The sequence below is a fragment of the Lissotriton vulgaris genome, unplaced genomic scaffold, assembly GCF_964263255.1.
Source record: "Lissotriton vulgaris unplaced genomic scaffold, aLisVul1.2 SCAFFOLD_1018, whole genome shotgun sequence".
NCBI lineage: Eukaryota > Metazoa > Chordata > Amphibia > Caudata > Salamandridae > Lissotriton > Lissotriton vulgaris.
The window spans coordinates 491,465-511,215 of record NW_028246283.1 but is presented as its reverse complement, the minus strand read 5'-3'; the positions used below and the strand labels follow the sequence as shown (position 1 = coordinate 511,215).

General features: G+C 49.6%; 1 protein-coding gene across 1 annotated transcript in view; it reads left to right on the top strand.

The window, feature by feature from the left end:
* Window positions 1–19,751, top strand: part of LOC147666007 (dihydrolipoyl dehydrogenase, mitochondrial) — a 193,208-nt gene that overhangs the window by 62,908 nt on the left and 110,549 nt on the right. Inside the window, exons 5-6 of the mRNA XM_086949329.1 lie at window positions 688–757; window positions 1,716–1,816. Coding sequence (XP_086805455.1) covers window positions 688–757; window positions 1,716–1,816 — 171 coding nt within the window. The remainder of the gene's footprint in view (window positions 1–687; window positions 758–1,715; window positions 1,817–19,751) is intronic.

Genomic DNA, 19,751 nt, shown 5'->3' with positions numbered 1-19,751 from the left:
CTGTTTTCCGTTTATTTGACACAGATATAGGAGACATTGAAAGAAGTAGGTGGCATAGAGACATGGCCCAATTGCCTATGCAGATTTTTTAATGAATGCTTGTTTCCTTGAGCTCTTCCCTGACCATTCTTCTTTTGCATGAGGTCTGCAGTTTATAACACAAGGGAATACCCTGCAGAGGAAATTTGCAATTTAGTGGAAAGCCTGGTTTACATTATAACTTTGAACAGTTTAGTTTGATGTTATTAGTTTGAATGAGGCAGTCACCACAAACTTCAGCATTGTCTTTCAATTCTAATTAGTAAAAAAAATGAAACCGTAACATAAACAGAGGGTTTAAAAACAACTTTTTTTTAAAATAAACATTCATTGGTTGATAACAAAATCTTTATTCTTGTACATTTTCAAAACATTAATCACGATCTCCTATCTAAATCCTTTCTCTTCTTTTTCAAGAACACATTAATCACTGTCTCAATACCAGTATAGCTAGACAAGGTAATCTAGAAGATAAAATTGGGAGCAATTTATGTGACCCTCTTTATAAACATGTAAGAAATCATTTACTTTCTCCACTCTGGTGATGCATTTGATATATTTTTAATACTTTAATCTGCTCTTTTTTAATCTGTGCTAGGTTGACTCTGATACCAACGAATCACTAAGTATGAATATATGTCTTTACAGGCTTTGCTGAATAACTCCCATCTTTACCACTTAGCACATGGAAAGGACTTCGCCAGCAGAGGAATTGAAAGTAAGAATGGAGTCTGATAAGTTAACCGTGTAAGCCTCGGCAGTGTTCCATTTCAACAGAAGTGCATGCCGAGCACTGGGCATATGAGGCTGCTTTGGGGTATTTCAGTGTTTGGTAGCAGGAGCAACTGTTTTGAATAATTGTGCTGTCTGCCACAGAATAAATAATGTAACTTTTTCTTTGGAGATTGAGAATAATTGATTTTCTCTGGTTGAAATTGCAGTTTTCGAATGCTTTTGCTAGGTTGTTAAAATTATTTTTTGTTTTTCCACATGTTGTGATGTGTGTTTTTTTGGACTTAAGGAAATTACAGGCCCTTTGTGAATTATTGGGCTCATTATTTAGACTTTCTCTCTTAAATTGACGCTCTAGGTCTCTGGTAATGTCATCCCAGGTGTCCTAAGATGAAGACTTCACTTCATACTTTCACACAATATTCAATCAATAAACATGCGGTTCCCAGTGTTATTAAAGCTGCTACACTTAGGATTTGGAGATTTGAGTTTTACTTTTTAGTGTTTTGATCAAAATATAGTTTACATATACTTTTATTGGGATCATAACAGATTTTACATATACTTTTATTTTGCTACGTGGCTCAAAATTGACACAGAAAATTTAGGCTGTAGTTCACAGCACAATCCGATGCACTTATACTCTGCAGCACTACACAGTCTGTGCTGCACACATTCCTTTTGCTGCACTACACAGTAGCTTGATGCACACATGCTTTTTTGCACCTCAGCTTGTTCTGCGCTGTTTACTTATGTTTTGTAGTAAGACTCTGCTCCAGTACAGAGCAGAGTCTTTACTGCTTTACACACATTGCTGCCCACATCTTGTGAGCTGCACAACAACACTCTGTTGAGTATTGCACGAAAGTAACTTGTGTTTACTGCAATTCGTTAGATTTCTTGATATGTTCTAAATCTGAAATATATATTTTATTATAAAACAGTTACAGGACTTAATTTGAATCTTGATAAAATGATGGAACAGAAAAGCGGTGCAGTAAAGTCCCTTACAACTGGTATTGCTCACTTGTTCAAACAAAATAAGGTAAGTAGTGTTCTAACTATTTTTTATTGAATACATCTTCTTAATTTAGTTTCCTATTTCTGGATATCTTCAGGCAAGTTAATTTTCATGTAGAGAAGGTTGCCGTTATTAATATTTTGTTGTCTGTTATTTATGCACCCAGGAACAGGGTACTCACTGTTTTCCTGTGGGCCGTATGCAGAGCTTGTTCTGCAATTAGTTGGGTATTACTTCTCACCTAGGTGTGACTTACTCCTAAGAATACACGATTAAAGCGCCTTTACAGAAAAAATAGTAGGTTTATTGAAACAAGATTTTATCTCCAGATGTTAATGTTATAACCGGTACCACAATATGTATTTTATACATTAAAACGCATAGATATGCTGGGGATAGCATGCTTATGTTGGCATCCTGCACACCACACTCTTATGACAAGTCATTGGATGACAATTCGCTCCACAATCCTGCCCCATAAAATTTGCCAGGTTTAAAATGATCTCTTTAATTCAGGGGTATTGAACTTGTGTTACAATCCGGACATTACTGTGGGCGAGGCATAGTTTATCAAGAGTAGTGACACTGAAGATGCCTTGTCTTTGACAACATATGTCCGAATGCTTAAGTAGTTGCTTGTGGATTTCATAACTAAGCAAGGTAAATGTAGTTGATTACCAATCAGCAAAAAGGGCTGTAATTGACCTAAGAATACATTGCGGTATTGGAGATAAAACCCCAGTGTGAAGTATGGAAACAAAAGGTGTGCAGGTTTTCCAAGGAATAATGTGCCAAATGAATAAGCAAGTGGACCCAGTAGTTCAGAATATTTTCCGTTCTCAGGGCCACCAGATATCCATGTTACAACAGTAGAACCATAAGCTTAGAGGAGGCTTGTAGGAAGCTGGCTCTGTATATACTATACCAACTAGAGTTATAGTGTGCACAGAGTCCAGTGAGTCCTCAAAGGTATGGCAGAGGTTAAAATAAATAATACCTTACTCTCAATATTGTGGTAGCAGAGCTGAGCAGTTGGGCTTATCAGAGGGTAGTGTGAATGCATTTGTTGTACATACTCATACAAGGCAGGAACTAACACTCAATGACGGACTCCAGTCCAATGTTTGTAGAAAAGTTTTTTTTGTTACTTCTAGGTGTAGGAAGGTACCTCCTGACTATGGTTGCCCCCAACTTTTTGCCCTGTGTTTTAGCTGGTTTTTGACATAGTCGACCTGGGACCCTGCCAATCAGGACCCCAGGCCTACTGCTCTCTCTGTAAAATGGATTCCATGTACCCTAGGTGCATTTCCAATTGGTACTGGGCCACCCTATCAGACCCTGTAACTCAGGGCATGGGTGTACCCAGGGCTGCCAGGGGCTGCAGCATGTATTATGCCACCCCTGGCTGGCCTCCTAAATTTGACACAACTGACTGCATGACAGCTGGGGCAAAGTCGTGTAATCACCCTTTGCTATAGATATAGTATACCTATATCTAACCCTAGAAATGGACACACAGATTCCTATCAGTCACTCCTATGGCAGGCCTTGACAATCCTGAAGGCAGAGTGCTTGGAATCGTGTGAAATGGTGCTCTGGCATGAGCTGAGCCCGTTTGCAGCTTGCGGAACCAAGTCCTAATAGCTGTTCCATGATAACGCATACCATATACTCTTAAGTGCATTATAATCCTCGCGGTTAAATGCTATCTCTGGTATTGCTTTATCAAAACATGTCGAGTAAGGTGTCATACGAATTGGAATACTAACCCCTCGCCAATTCTGGCGACGGGGTTAGCATTCCACCCTTCTAGAGGGACACGACATGTATGTAACTGTGAACCCCGGTTAAAGTTAAACGAAGCCTCAGCTCCACAAAATGGATGCTGCCACCACAGACACGAGTCTGACCTCCTGCTGCTGGGAGTCCTTCCAGCGAGGAGAGCTTGGACAAAGGGTTTCCTGTCCGGGGCGGTGCTAGCACCATCCCAGACAGGGTTTTGTGTATCCTGGGTAGGCAGGGCTTTACAGGAAGGTGACTGCTGAGTGGCACCCCGGTGCTCACTACGCATAGGCCGGTCAGAACCAGTTCCAGGGGCACACCAGCCCCTGGCCTGGGGAAAGTCCGGCATGGGAGAGGGGTGTAACCACCCCCCTCCTAGTCCCACCCATAAGCAGGACCTAGTCACCGGGTCAGCCCCTTTTCTTAGTATAAAGATAGGAGCGGGCCCCCTGTTCAAATTAGATCATCTTTGGAATCAAGACACGACTTTCTGCGAAAGGACTTCAAGATTTCTTCTTCAAGATTCTCCCTTGTGGCTAAGGAGTAGTCACCCTGCATCCGCAGGCACCATCTTAAGAACACTGCGGTCTGCTGCAAGTCCTTCCTCCGGAATCTGACTGCCCAGCTCGACGAGAACCGGCTTCCCTGGCACCTCTGACCTCTACTCACCTCTACAGCTGAGCTGAGAACCGTGAGTGCGACGAGACCTCGAGGGACCGGCCATCTTCAAGACTGCACGACTTCTTTACAGCAAGCCCGCCGAGTAATCCACTGGTGAGTGCTTTGGGGTCCGAGAAGCCCCGACCCTGAGCAGCTCCAGCACCGAAGATCAGCCCTCCAGCATCTCCACGATCTGCGTGGGGCCCTTCTGCTTTTTGCTGCTCACCGCGTTGTTTGGCTACTAGCCCGCAGGCTTGTGGCCTTCCTAACGACGCCCGACGACATCACTGCTGCTGGTCTGGTTGCTCCAGACTGGCTCTTGCTCCCTTCCAAAAGAGGAGCACCCCGGACCCTCCTGGTCCACTCAAGACGCCATTTTAGGTCCACCGCGTGGGCTTGAATTAGCCAAGGCTTTGTTGCCTAATCCTGGGTCCAGCGACGCCGACAGCTTCATCCATCGTGGGACAGCTCGCTCCTCCATCCTGGTCGCCGACAATGCCTCCTGGTCCGTGAGATCTGCAGAGCCCAGCGTCGCCCACTCACCTAGTCGAGGTGACTACCATCCGGTGCCCTCCTGGTGCCACCTGACTACTGGCTAGTAGTCTCGAACTTGGTCCCCTCTGCTTTTAGGTATCGTCCATCTTCAAGATCCAGGCTTGGATCACTTCGAACTCTCTTCACTGGTCGCCTGCCAGCATCTTTCTTCCAGGCTCCTGGTCCGTCTACGAGGATTCCCGACGTCTTTTGAGACCTATGCAGCTGCAGCCCCTGGGCTAGGTAACTTCGGCATTTCGGTGCCCCAGCATAGCCTCACTATCCAAGGGTCAGAATCCACTTTCGTTTTCCTCCTACCAGGTCGGGTTCGCCCGAGAACACTAACTTTGTGAAATCTAGCTACCATAGACTTTGTCCCGCATCCCGCGTGAGAGTGCACACTCTGCACCCGAGTCCCCTAGGCCTCCTAGAAGTAATCTAAAGATTCTATAGTCAAGACCTAGCGATTCCAAAGCCTATTAGTACTGTACTTACCTGCTAGTAATTTTGCATTCCACTTTCAGAGTATATGGTTTTCCGTGCCCCTCGGGCATTTGTATATACTGTGCTAACTTAAGTATTTTCGTAAGAGTTTTGTTTTGTGCTTAGTACCCTGTCCTCATAAAGAGTACAGGGCTGTTGTGATTCTAATAAATACACTGTTATTTTCATAACACTTGTGTGGTGTCCTTTCACTTGGTGTTCAAGGGGTATATGTGATGGTATAACAGCTGGCTTAACACGCCCTCTCGAGTCTTTAGCCTTAGACTGCTCGTATCCACGCTACTAGGATAGCTGGTCTATAAGGTTGACTTACAACCAATCATCAATAAGGGTTGTCTGGACTGATACATAGTGTTCACTAGAATAGTGAGCACTGCATATCAGGCCAACTTCTCACACTAGGAACCTAGTTGAACTCAGTTACAGGTAAGTAGACTTTTGTGCAATACTTCATGTTAATAGCAATACGTCAGGAAGGAGGGTGAGGCGAGGTGAAGCACAACCCCTGGCTCAGATGGGGAGCCCGGCCCAATCACAGCTAGGCTCCTGCCCCACTCCCACAGGAGAGGAGCAGGCTAGGGGGTGTACCCACCACAGGACAAGGACCTTTTGGTCCCTGCCCTTGCCCTATCTGTAACACCACTAAATTTAGTATATAGGGGCACCCTGAACCTTCCTTCGGAAGATCCCGAAAAGAAAAGAAGTTCAAGAAGAAGACCCGCTGTGCAGCTGCTAACAGGACGACACAGGAGCAGGTTAGGGGATGTACTTACCTACCGGCCTGTTGATCCTGGAACCTGCTCCTGCTTAATCCCGGCGATGCCTGCGGACAGCAACCTTGGGACACCCGGAGGACCTGCCTGCCTTGACCCTCTTAAAGACTGGGACTCCCATAAGCAGAGGCTCTGCTTCAACAACCAGCCCTGGTGCCAGCTAGGAAGCTCAATACCTGCCCACTCTGCACCTGCCAAGCCTGGCCCGTACCAGAGTGACCCAAGACCACGAGGACGTCCCCCCGGCGACTGGGACCCGAAGTCCAGTGCCCAAACACCCGCCTCGACGAACCAGACAACGCCTGCAGCCTCAGAACCAGGACCCCACCATCCGCGACCAGTCGAGGGTAAGATTCCCGACACCAAAAGACACCCCTGCACCCGGCTCCCTGCAGCCCCCTGTGCCTGCCTTTGGGGTACCTACCTCTTCTCCAAGATCCCAACTTCCACAGCCTCGTGGCCTTCTAGCCAGCAGCCACCAACCGGAGGCCCCATGCCCCTCATTGGATAACATTGGGCCTAACTACCTCTGCACCCGGCCGCCCCTGTGCCACTGAGTGTGAACCAACTGTACTAACCTGACCCTGGGGGACCCCTGAGTCTATGCCCAGAACCCTAACTTCCCCAGTCAAGTACTCACCTGGAAACCGGTAACTCGCTTACCTGCCATTGGATAGCATTGACTGGTTTGACTCGAAAAATCTTTTCACTTTCTCACATGACACCACTGCACTTACAGTGCCAGGAACGGCCCTGGCTACTCTAGGGCCACAGGGCTCATGCACCAGTGCCCACACCACTGGCATAGTGCACCCAGCTGAAGGGGTGAACGAGGTATGCCAGGGCAGTGTGTTTGTGGGCATGGCACACAGGGATGTGCCATGTCGACTCTCTGTTTAGTTCTGCACCAAGACACTCAGCCTGCAAAGGCATGGTGTGTGTGTGTGTCGGGGGACAGGGCCCGTAAGGGTGGCACAATAAGTGCTGCAGCCCATAGGGGTCTAATCTGGTCACATTGCCCTGGATACCCAGGGGCACACCTGTGGGCAGAGATGCAAATTGGGTTTAGGTTTCAACACCGGTTTAGGGAAGGAACACAGGCCCTGGGTACCTGAATACCTGAATGGCAGGAACCCAGGGCACACTCAGTCAAAGTACATCAGCAATTCAGTAAAAAGTGGGGGCATACATGCAAGAAAGATGGCACTTTCTCACAACACTAAACTGGGGAGTCTTCCTGTTCCAAAAAGGTTTCCACTAGCACACCTCCAGTCTTTATGAGGGGAGGGGGGGGGGGGGGGGGGCGGGGGCAAGTCTCCAGATTTGATCTTGGGGTGCCCTGAGCAGGGCAGAGAGCACATTGAAGATACTTTAGTCTCTGAGGGTGGGTGGATTTAGCTACCCTGGCTGTGTGGCCCAGTAACTCGGAGAAGTCCAGACAAAGCCACATCACATATCAACAGGGATTGGAAGTAGAATCACTGAGGGATACAGGTGCAAGTGTCCTCATGGTGAAGGAAACGCCGTGCAGATAAGCTAGCAGACGACGACTGACTTGGCCCCAGCCCTACTGGCCTTTCTCCAGCTTGAAGACCCTGCGATGAAGAGGACGATTGTCCTGTGGCAGCAACTTCTAAGAACCTCAGGAAAACTGCCACTCTTCAACAAAGACCAGATCTTCCGAGAACAGCAGTCCTGTTCAGAAAACGTCCATCTTGAAGGACTAAAGATCCAGGTGGATCTGCAACCCCAACCCACTCTTCACCCGACGCCCACGGCCCAAGATTGAGTGGCATACCTGTCCAGTGACGTCTCCTCAGCGATCCAGACATCCACTCCATCAGTGGCTGACCTCTCCTGGACCCCACTAAGCTGCCTACAGCCTCAACACGAAGGGTCCCCCCCGAACGAGACTGGCTCCAGTAATGAAAATCTAACACCAAAATGCACCCCTGCATCCTCCACCCCGACCTTGGGGACTCCGGCCCGTAGGCTGTCCTTGCCCTGCATCCCAAATTACCGGTGGTCACCTTCATCCAGCCTCCTGCCTCCTGGCCTGAGCCTACAGCCTCTTTGTGCGACCAAGATCTTCCATTTGCGTGCATTGGGCTCCCAACACTGAATTGCACCCTGCACCCCACCGCCCATGGGCACTGGTGGAGTAGCTTTGGTGCTTCCTTGTGCCCCCCATGCTCACCTTAACCTGTGCCCTGAAATTGTGGGCAGCTAACTGCAACCAGCACCTCTCGTGGGTGGCCCCAGTCTCCATTGACTAATATTGGGCCTAGTGACCTCTGCACCCGGCCGCCCCAGTGCTGCTGGTGGTGCAGTGCCTCCTTTAGCTGAACCTTGCCCAGTGTTGTTCCAAACCCCTGAGGAGTAAGTTGTGTAGTTACCTGTTAATGCATATACCTGTTTTCCTACCATATCGCATTTTCACCTACTACATTCTACTATATCTTTTTCATCTTCTAAGTTTGCTGCTGTGGTTGATTTACAATACAAAAGTATTTCAATTACTGTAAAGCATATTTCCTGCCTTGCAAACAATTCCTACTGCATTTTAAAAAGTATTACTACTATTAAAAAAATGTTACTTACCTGCAACTGAGTTCCTCTTGGTTCTAAAATAAAACAACAAAGTACTAACCTTTTATATAAAACAATTGGTCTTGGATTAAGTCTGAGTGTGTGTAATTATTCTTGCCTGAGTGTGTCCAACAGATGCTTAACACAGCCATCTGATAAGCCTAACTGCTCTACCAAACTACCATAAATCGAGCGTTTAGTATGATCTACTGAAGCCCTGGGGATATACTGGACTCCTTAGTTTGATATAGTGTACACCGAGCCAGCTTCCTACAGTAGCCCATTGGCTACTACCCTTCACGCCCCTAAATGTAGTATTTAAGTTACCCCTGACACCTGGAACTCCGATTCGACAGACTAAAGAAGGACAAAGAAGAGCCAAAGACTCAAGAACTGTGGGCTTGGCACCAAACTCTCTCTGTCTGCTCCTGTCCCAGTAATTGCAAAGACCCAACTCGTCCTGCAGCTGTGCATCCTCCAAGAGCCTTGTAGAGCATCCAGCACTTCGCCAACCAGCCAGCAGCTCCCTTGTAGTGGAGGATCCACTTAACCTGCAGGCACCAACCGCAAAGTCCGATCTGCTGACCACTGGTTCCACTAACACAGCTGCCTTGCCCCAGGAGTTCAGATCCCTCTCCCTGCCAAGTTTGGAGACCACAGGACCCGACCTACACCAATACCTTTGGTACAGGATCCCTTGCAGCAGCCAAGGCTTATTCCGTGTCCAGCCCGGACACCAATACCGCCAAGACCGAACTACCGATGTAGGACGTCTGCATCTGAGACCATTATCGAGAGTAGGCATGTTGTCCTGTTTTGTCTCCATCTCGACCTAAAAAAGTGAGAGCCTCCAACACAAGCGACCGGCTGGACAAAGCACCTCTGATCCCGAGCCCCACATCCCGAATCCGAACCTACTAATGATGCAGCTTTGCTCCAGAGACCCTCAAGAGCCGAGCCCCCCTTTGGGTTCTTCGGGACTACTCCCCTCTTGCAACCTTCTTGTTTCAGGTTTCCCTGTTGACTTTAGCAGTAGTGTTCGAGGCTACCCATGCGACCATCACCTATGCACCTGGACACACCAGGTCAGGTAAACAAAAACAGCTGGAGGTTCTAAGGACCTTGGCCCCCTACTTACCTCAAGACCAGAAAATCAACCCTGTAACTTGATTGCAAGTATGCCTCAACAGTGTAGGTTTCTCCAGGAGCATAACATTACCGCGTTCAAGGAGCATGTCTCAAATTTGACAGCTGTATTTTTATTGTATTTCTAAAAATCGCTAATACAAAGAAGTACTTAACTGATCCTTAAGCTCTTGGTGTCTAAAATTATGGAAGTATTGTATTTTTCTAATTTGTCTAGTTCTGTAGTAGGTGATCTCTGTGTATAGTCATAATCTAGTGAATAGTCCCGCCCATGTGCGTGGACCCCGGAAATAAAAAATAATCTCTTAAGTTGTCAAAAAATGCAGAACTGCAAAGACACTTAAGAGAGAATTTAACCCCTTCGATGCTGATGACGAGCTCAGCTCGTCATCAGCCACGGTGGTCGTGTGCGGATGACGAGCTGAGCTCGTCATCTAACGCGGCTTTTAGAAAAAAGGCGCGTAGCGGAAAAATAACCGCCGCAGCGATGCGGTTAAAGACAAAAAATGCAGCCTATATCCACAGGCTACACTGTCCAGTACTTCAACTAGAAATTCCACCAAAAAAACCACACACACATCACAGCCTGCCCAGTTTCTTCCATAGAGAAACTTGCCTCTACCAGTAAAAGCCTCTGGAATGATAGAGAGGAAGGCATGGACAGACAAGCCCCATAGGCTGCCATTATGTGGCTTAAATAGGATACTGTGCCTTTAAGAGAACTTTCCAGAACTTCTCCCAGTATCCCAGAATGCACAGCAGGCCCCTCTTACTTTCAGTTCTTTTTTCCGGCTCCTGCTAACATGACCCCGGTGCATTGAGCTCTCCCTTTTTCAAGGGTTTATTGGATTTTTGTGCACTTTTTGGTTAAAAGTGTTTTCAGTTGCTGTGTTTGGTGCTTCCCTTCACTCCTGTGTATTTGTTCAGGCTTTTTAGGGCTCTAAAATGCCTGCTCTTTTCGAAGAGTGCCCAGCATGTGGAAGGAAGAAGTCCAAGACTGATCCACACGACGTCTGCATTATCTGTCTCCCTGAAGCACATGTCCCTGAAGAATGTGACATCTGCCAGAACCTTTCAGCAAGGACCCTGAGGGAAAGGCTGAAGATTAGGCTTCAAGGCCTAGAGGAGAGATGACTGCAGGCTGCAGGTGAGTCTGGGCAGGCTGGGAAGGCTCCCTCTGCCTCTGCTGAGGCCTCTGTGGGGCTCCCCAGAGGCAGGAAGCCCAGCAAACGGTCCCGGTCTCCGTCGGCGTCGATTGCATTGACGGCGACGTCGAGGGATGACGACGGTGTGTTCCCCATCTCCCCGGGGCTCCGGGTCGAGACGGCGTGAAGGATCGATGTCGAAGGGCCTGGGTAGGCCGCCGTCGAGACCACCGTCGACTGCTTCTTCGTCGTCGACGTCAGCGTCGAGCTATCGGCGTTGACGAAGGAGCGACAGGCATAGGCGCTCGCCGTCGAGGCGACACCGCCGGTCGCCGTCGAGAAGACGGTCTGCGTCGAAGGGATCCTCGACGTCGAGGACCTCAAGAAAGCGGTCGGCGTCAAGGAGGAGTCGACGCTCATCGTCGAGGACTGAACGTTCGACATCGCGGAGGCGACGTTAGACGCCGGAAAAGCGACGCTCAGCGTCGAGAAGAAAGAGATTGGCGTCTCGGAGTTGTTCCAACTCGCCTAAGCGGCGCAGAAAGAGTTCTGGCGCCAGAAGTCACGCTGGGTCTGGTACAGGGCGCTGGAGACGGAGATCACCTACTGGAGGGGCTGGTTCGCAGTCCCCTCCCCCGAAGAAGTCACTGGGCTCGGTGTACTCGGTGGTTTATACACCACCTCGGCCGAAGTCGCCCCTCCTCCTGTACCTAAGGAGGATCCTCCCATAAACCCTCCGCTTCCACCACTTCCTCCCTCAGGACAACCACCACCACCGCTTCCGCCTCATGGGCCCGCTCCTCGGTCGGAGATACCTCCTGTTCCTCCGCCAAGGTTGGTGTCACTGCCTCCACTTCCTACACCGCCTAAGGGGACGCCTAAACCGAAACCCCAGGATAGGCCACAGAAGACGCCTCTACGGAAACCTGCGGAGCGCCCAAGAACTGGGAGATCGCGTTCTCGTTACAGGAGGAGGGAACGATCGCGCAACAGGTCATCCACGCGGTCGAGACGATGCCACAGGAGGTGCAGGTCTCGTTCCCATACGAGGTCCTCAGGGACCAGGAACTACTCTCCGACTTAGTCGGAATCACCGGAGACAAGGGTGTCACCAGTTGACGATCTGGTGTCCTTTCAGGATGTCCTGTTAATAGGTGCAGCAAAATTGGGCATCTCGTTGACGGTGCCCACGCCCAAGGCATCGGTAATCTTCGAGACGCTGCACCAGAAACATCTGTCTCGTCCATTATTGCCACTGGTACCGGGCCTGGAGGATCCGGCCATGGACCTTTTTCTCACCCCGGCGGTGACTAAGGCGGCCCCCTCGAGGCTACAGAAAAAATACCGGGCTCCCGATTCTGATCCGGCTTTTCTAATAGTGGAACCCCCTCCAGACTCTGTGATAGTGACGGCGGCTCGCAAACAGCGTGCCACCACTCTGTCATCCACAGTCCCACCAGATAAAGAATCTAGCTGGCTGGATTCGGCTGGGAGGAAGGTTTGTGGGACGTCGGCGACTTCCATGAAGGCTGCGAGTGCCACAGCCTTGTTGGGGCGCTATGACCGTGCCCTCTGGGAATCCCTCCAGCAGTTTGTAGAACACCTGCCTCGTGACAAGAGAGAAGATTTCCAGGAGGTGTTAAATGAGGGGATGATGGTGGCGAATCAGGTCATCAGTGCTGTAGCCGATTCTTCCCTCCTGGCGGCGCATGGCATCTGCCATGGGATTAACCAGTGACGACACGCCTGGCTCCGCCTCACGTCGCTGAAACCTGACGCACAACAAAGGGTTGCCAATCTACCATTCTCTGGCGAAACCCTGTTTGGAAAACATGCGGATGACGAAATAGCCCGCATGAAGGCGGAGGCCGAAACACTCACTGCTGTGGGTCTGGAAAAGCCCAAGGAGACAAAGAAATCCTTACCGCCCGTTCCAGAGACGGTTCGGTGGACAGGGCAGAGGGCGTGGCCAAGCTTCGGGACAGCAGCAGCAACAACAGCAGCAGTTCCGAAGGCTGTTCCAGAAGCGCCAGAAAGGCAGAAGCGGCCAACAGTCGGCACCAGCGACCAAAGGCCCGGCCGGGTCTAGGCCCTGAGCGCTTACTTCCCCTGCATCCGTTACCCACTCCGGTGGGGGGAAGCGTACATTTTTTTCTGGCAGAGTAGAGAAAAATTACTCTGGACAAGTGGGTGCTGAATATTGTTGCAATGGATACAGTCTTCGGTTCACCAGCCCGCCTCCAGCAATTCCACCGGTCAGCTCGCAGTTTCAGCTGCGCGAGCTACAGGCGGAGGCCGATATCCTGTTAAGGAAAAGGGTGATAGAAGACGTACCTCTGTCTCAAAGAGGAAGAGGTCTGTACTCCCGGTTCTTCCTGGTTCGCAAGAAGGACAAGAACGAGTTCAGGCCCATTCTGGACTTGCGACAGGCAAACGAGTGGATTCGCAGAGAGAAGTTCGCTTCCATGTGCCCATTGCACACAAACACAGGAAGTTCCTGCGATTCCAAGTCGGCGCCAATCACTATCAACACACAGTACTCCCATTCGGACTGAAGTCTGCGCCGAGAACATTCTCGAAGTGCATGGCGGTGGTAGCAGCACACCTGAGGAAGAACAGGGTGTTCGTCTACCCGTACCTGGATGATTGGTTGATCAAGGCCTCCTCCTTCTTGGTAGCTCGAGCACACTTCCAGAAGACGTGCGTTCTCTTAAACAAGCTGGGGTTGCACATCAACATGTCCAAGTCTGTCCCGACTCCGGTCCAATGCATACATACATCAACACGCTATCAGCAAGCGTGTCTCCTTCGGAGGAGCGGCGATTATCACTCCTTCGGAAGGCTCAGGCTCCTATGACCACTCCATCTACAACAGTGAGGATGGTGTCTTCTCTACTGGGATCGATGGCCTCTTGTATCTTCCTAACGCCACACGCACAACTGCACATGAGACCGTTTCAAGAGTGCTTGGAGGACCAGTGGGATCAGAGGAAAGGATCTTGGGACGACAAGATACGACTGTCTCTGCATGCTCTTCAGTCTCTGAAGTGGTGGTGTTCAGCGGAGAATCTCCTCAGAGGGGTTCCCTTCCACAAGGACATTCCCACGCAGACGGTCGTGACGGATGCTTCTCTCCACAGTTGGGGGGCGCACTCCGGAGACTTACAGATTCAAGGAACGTGGTCCCCGATGGAGGCCACGTATCACATCAATTTCCAGGAACTCAGAGCTGTTCACTTGGCTCTGAAGGCCTTTCATCCGTCCTTTCAGACCAACTCTCTGCTTGTACAGACGGACAATACGACCACAATGTATTACCTCAACAAGCAGGGGGGTTCAAGATCGCGCACTCTGTCGCAGGAGGCGCAGGCGATCTGACACTGGCTTCTGGCCAGAGGACTGACGATAACGGCTACCCATCTGCCAGGTGTGCAGAATGTTCAGGCGGACGCACTAAGCAGACTGATTCAGGAAAACCACGAATGGGTCATAAACGACGAAGTACTAGGAGAAGTCTTCGCAAGGTGGGGGACTCCAGACGTAGATCTGTTCGCCACCGCCGAAAACAGCAAATGCCGAGACTTCGCCTCCAGGTACTACCAGCAGGGGACGCTGGGGAATGCTCTATGGATCAACTGGTCGAACAGCTTTCTGTACGCTTTTCCACCCATTCCCCTGATTCCAGCGGTACTCATCAAGCTGGCCCGGTCCAGGGCGCGGATGATACTCATTGCTCCGGAATGGCCCAGGGAGTGGTGGTTCACGGACCTGCTTCACCGGTCTCTCCTTCCTCACATACGGCTGCTGTGCAGGCCGGACCTTCTCACGAAGTTCGGGGGGCAGATGTTGCACCCCAACCTCTCGTCTTTGAGTTTGGCGGCATGGCTCCTGAGATAGTGCAATATGGCCATTTGAATCTGCCCGAAGATTGCATGGACATACTGAAGGAGTCTAAGAGACCTTCCACTCGGACTTCCTATGCTTACAAGTGGAAAAGGTTCTGTATCTGGTGCAAGTCCAAGAACTATGACCCGACGACGTGCAAGGAAGATGCCATCCTTCCTTACCTTCTACATTTGGCGCAGTCAGGACTTAATGTTCATTCCATTAAGGTTCATCTCGCTGCATTGACTGCCTACAGGAAATGCCCTTCACAGACTTCCTTCTTCCAGATCCCTGTGATCAAAGATTTTCTGGAAGGCTTGAAGAAAGTATTCCCTCCTGTCAGGCTCCCTTCGCCTTCATGGGAATTGAATGTGGTGCTGTCCAGGTTGATGAAGGAGCCTTTTGAACCTATTCATAAGGCTTCGTTGCAGCACCTATCCTGGAAGGCGGCGTTCCTCGTGGCCATTAAATAGGCCCGCAAGGTGAGTGAAATTCAGGCGTTGTGTTGCCAAGAACCTTATACTGTATTTCATGCTGCTAAGGTTGTTATGCGTACTCACCCTAAATTTCTTCCCAAGGTTATTTCTGATTTTCATGTCAACCAGACCATAACTTTGCCTACGTTTTTTCAGAACCCTTCATCTCCGGCGGAAAGGTCTCTACATTCCCTGGATGTTAGGAGGGTGCTGAAATTGTATCTGGATAAAACCAAAGATATTCGTAGGTTGGACCAATTGTTTATCAATTATGGATTTGTCAGGACGGGTCTTGCTACCTCTAAGCAGTCCATCTCTAGGTGGATTGTGTCCTGCATACAGTTGTGTTACCTAAAAGCTAATAAGACTTTAGTGGGTAAACCTTAGGCTCCTTCCACCAGGGGCAAAGCGGCCACGACAACTTTGCTCCGTAACGTTCCAATTGCAGAAATCTTCAAGGCGGCCACTTGGAAGTCGGTCCATACCTTTGCTAAGCATTACTGTCTGGACACTGATGCCAGGGCAGACGCTCAGGTTGGGCAGGCTTCGCTGCGAAATCTGTTCGCACAGTAGTGGTGTTAATTTTCTACTCTCCACCGCCGCTTTGGTGTGGGGATGGGCTTGCCATTCTATTCACTAGATTATGACTATACACAGAGATCCCCTACTACAGAAGGAGTAGTTTCTGTCCTGTAACTCCAGTTCTGTAGTAGGGGTATCTGTTATAGTCATAAGCGCCTGCCCTCCCCCCCCGGTGGAGAAAGATATTCATGTAAGGAATGCTACAGGTCTGGCGTGTTACGCCTTCAAAAAGAACTGAAAGTAAGAGGGACCTGCTGTGCATTCTGGGATACTGGGAGAGGTTCTGGAAAGTTCTCTTAAAGGCACAGTATCCTATTTAAGCCACATATTGGCAGCCTATGGGGCTTGTCTGTCCATGCCTTCCTCTCTATCATTCCAGAGGCTTTTACTGGTAGAGGCAAGTTTCTCTATGGAAGAAACTGGGCAGGCTGTGATGTGTGTGTGGTTTTTTTGGTGGAATTTCTAGTTGACGTACTGGACAGTGTAGCCTGTGGATATAGGCTGCATTATTTGTCTTTAAATTCTCTTAGGTGTCTTTGCAGTTCTGCAATTTTTTGACAATTTAAGAGATTATTTTTGATTGCCGGGGTCCACGCACATGGGCGGACCTATTCACTAGATTATGACTATAACAGAGATACCCCTAATCCAGAACTGGAGTTACAGGACAGAAACTACTCCTTTCTCCTTGAGTGGGTTTCTCATTTATTGACCCTGTGTGAACAACAAATGCTTACACTGAGCTTTGATAAGCCTAAACTGCTGTCCCACAATACCACAAATAAGAGCATTTGGGATTATAAATTTAAGCCCTGTAAGCCAATAAGGGTTGTCTAGACTTTATACATAGTGTAACTCAAATCAAATCAAAAAGGCTTTATTCGATTTTAGGTTAAAAATCATAAAAGCATACAGACAAATAATACAATACATTTTAGAAAACATTTTAAAATAAAACTCATAATGGCTTTAAATTGCACAGTTAAAAGATTAAGCATGCATTACACAACCTTTAGGCAACATTGTAGGTAAGTGTTCTAAAAGATTTAATAATTACAATACATAAAACTGTTGTACGACGGTTTGGGACAATTAAAAGCCACTGAAAAACTACTGCCATTACTTAAATGGGTTCCTCTACCCACTGGGTTGTTGTCACTGCCCCGGGGACTAGGGGAAAGCATGTGGGACGTATTAGGGTAAAAGTCATGAAGATTCCAGGTAGAAATAAGTCCATCGCCATTTTGAGATAGCCATGTCTGCATGTATGGCACAATGTATCTGCTCCTAAATCGTATCAGGATCAAATCGCCCAAGATGTCTTTTTTTAAGGGGTCCAAGCCAGCCCACCCTCCGGACACTTATTATTCAGCCATCAAGATGGTAGGGCAGAGGTCTGTTTTTAGATAGCCAGAACTTGACCTTGTTCATAAGTTTATGTTGTCTCTCAGCTTTACCTTTTGTTAGTTCAGGGACTCCCGAGAGAACAATTACAAAAGGCGCTGCTTCTGGAGGTAAGTGTATATGGGTGGTGCGCACATGTTTAGATGGAATGTGACGTGCTTTTGTCAATTTCGGGGGGGCTTTGGGATTGATAGGCAACAAGGAGATGCGAGTTGGCAATTGAGTAGGCACCGCTTCATGAGGAGTGATCAGAATAGGTAGGTTTGAAAGAGCGGTTGTCGGCGGGCATTGAGTTGTTGCAACGTGGGTTGAGGATTTCAGGAGAGATTCAATAAAGTTCTCCAACCCCGTCAGCTTCTCCCCCAACGTAGTGATTTTGTCCATCAAGGGGTGTATTAAAGATTTGATCAGATGCTCTATCATAGTCAGAAGAGCCTGATGGGAGGATGGTGATAAGTCGTCCATGTTAGCAACAAGTGGCGAAATAAAGGACGAATTAATTAAAGGTGGTATAGGACTTGGAGAAGGTTTATCAAGTTTTTGTGTTTTAGGAAGACTCCCGTTGTCTTTGTCCCCATCGATCTTCCTTTTGGCAGGTGTAACCCTGGGAGGTATTTTATGAGTATCAGGAAAGGATTTTAACTCCCTAGGACATGGTGATAAGCTGCAGCATTTTAACGTGGGGGAAAGTGCTGCTGGAACGTATTTAACCTTACACAGGCTATTTAAGTCATCCAGCCATGGAAAACTAGATGGAGAATGTGCAAATATATCATCCGGGATTTTGTCGGACATATCCCCTGTTTTAGGCTTAGACATAGTTAAAGAAAGTACAAGTCGGAAAATTACCTCAAAACAGACAAAGGGGGTGGCCCGTCCCCGTCCTCCTCAGTCCGATGAGGGCCGTAGAGGGCCCGCCCTTTGCCCGCGCGCAGTCCCGCGTCGCGGGACCTCCTGTGTGTTTTTCTGCGCCTCCAGGCGCGTCACGGGCGTCAGCGCCCGCAGGGGATGCCGGGAGTAGTAGTTCTCCCTCCGCGCAGCGGCCACCTGTTGTTCCTCGGCGTGAACGGGAGGGAGGGCAACCAGTCAATGGGGAACTCGCAAACCGCCCCACTGGGTTTGCTGGCGAGGGACAAGGTGCTCCTGGCAGGTAACGGTGGCGCTGGCAGTCAAGCGCAGGGAAGCCCGCTCTGCCGGACTTCCCGTGTGTTTTTCTGCGCCTCCAGGCGCGTCACGGGCGTCAGCGCCCGCAGGGCATGCCGGGAGTAGTAGTTCTCCCTCCGCGCAGCGGCCACCTGGTGTTCCTCGGCGGCGGCGGGAGGGAGGGCAACCGGTCAATGGGGAACTCGCAAACCGCCCCACTGGGTTTGCTGGCGAGGACAAGGTGCTCCTGGCAGGTAAGGGTGGCGCTGGCAGTCAAGCGCAGGGAAGCCCGCTCTGCCGGACCTCCCGTGTGTTTTTCTGCGCCTCCAGGCGCGTCACGGGCGTCAGCGCCCGCAGGGGATGCCGGGAGTAGTAGTTCTCCCTCCGCGCAGCGGCCACCTGGTGTTCCTCGGCGGCGGCGGGAGGGAGGGCAACCGGTCAATGGGGAACTCGCAAACCGCCCCACTGGGTTTGCTGGCGAGGGACAAGGTGCTCCTGGCAGGTAAGGGTGGCGCTGGCAGTCAAGCGCAGGGAAGCCCGCTCTGCCGGACCTCCCGTGTGTTTTTCTGCGCCTCCAGGCGCGCACGGGCGTCAGCGCCCGCAGGGGATGCCGGGAGTAGTAGTTCTCCTTCCGCGCAGCGGCCACCTGGTGTTCCTCGGCGGCGGCGGGAGGGAGGGCAACCGGTCAACGGGGAACTCGCAAACCGCCCCACTGGGTTTGCTGGCGAGGGACAAGGTGCTCCTGGCAGGTAAGGGTGGCGCTGGCAGTCAAGCGCAGGGAAGCGCAACTCATTTTGGTACACTACATAAAAAGCCAGCTTCCTATAGAGTCTTAAGTGTGTAAAGTTGGAGTGTTAACCACACTTTCTATAGCAATTTCAAGATCCCCTATGGATTCCTTTAGTAGTAGTAAGATATAGATTTAAAAGACTAGAATATTCAATTGGATTGTCATGTCACAAAGAACCCTTAGACCCCCACCCAATGACCTGGCATGTTACCATATAAGATTTTCTTTTGAACAGGGACAAGTCCACTGAAAATCACTATGACTTTTATAGAGATCTACATCAGAGCATTTATCTAGAAAATGCAGAGGTTGCTCTCTTTGTACAAGAAGCTCATATTCTACAGCTACCACTGCTCAAGAAGTAGATCGAATCCCAAAGGCAGTAGGACTCTGCAGCCATGAATGCACCCAAAACCAGGTGGAGCTATGGCTTCTGTCTGTTAGTTCATGAAAAGAAACTTCTTAGTTTGGGTGAGAGCAGGACACCCAACACCCTCCTCCCTCTCATGCATCACTTCTGAAGAAATGGCTTTGGATTCTTGTTCA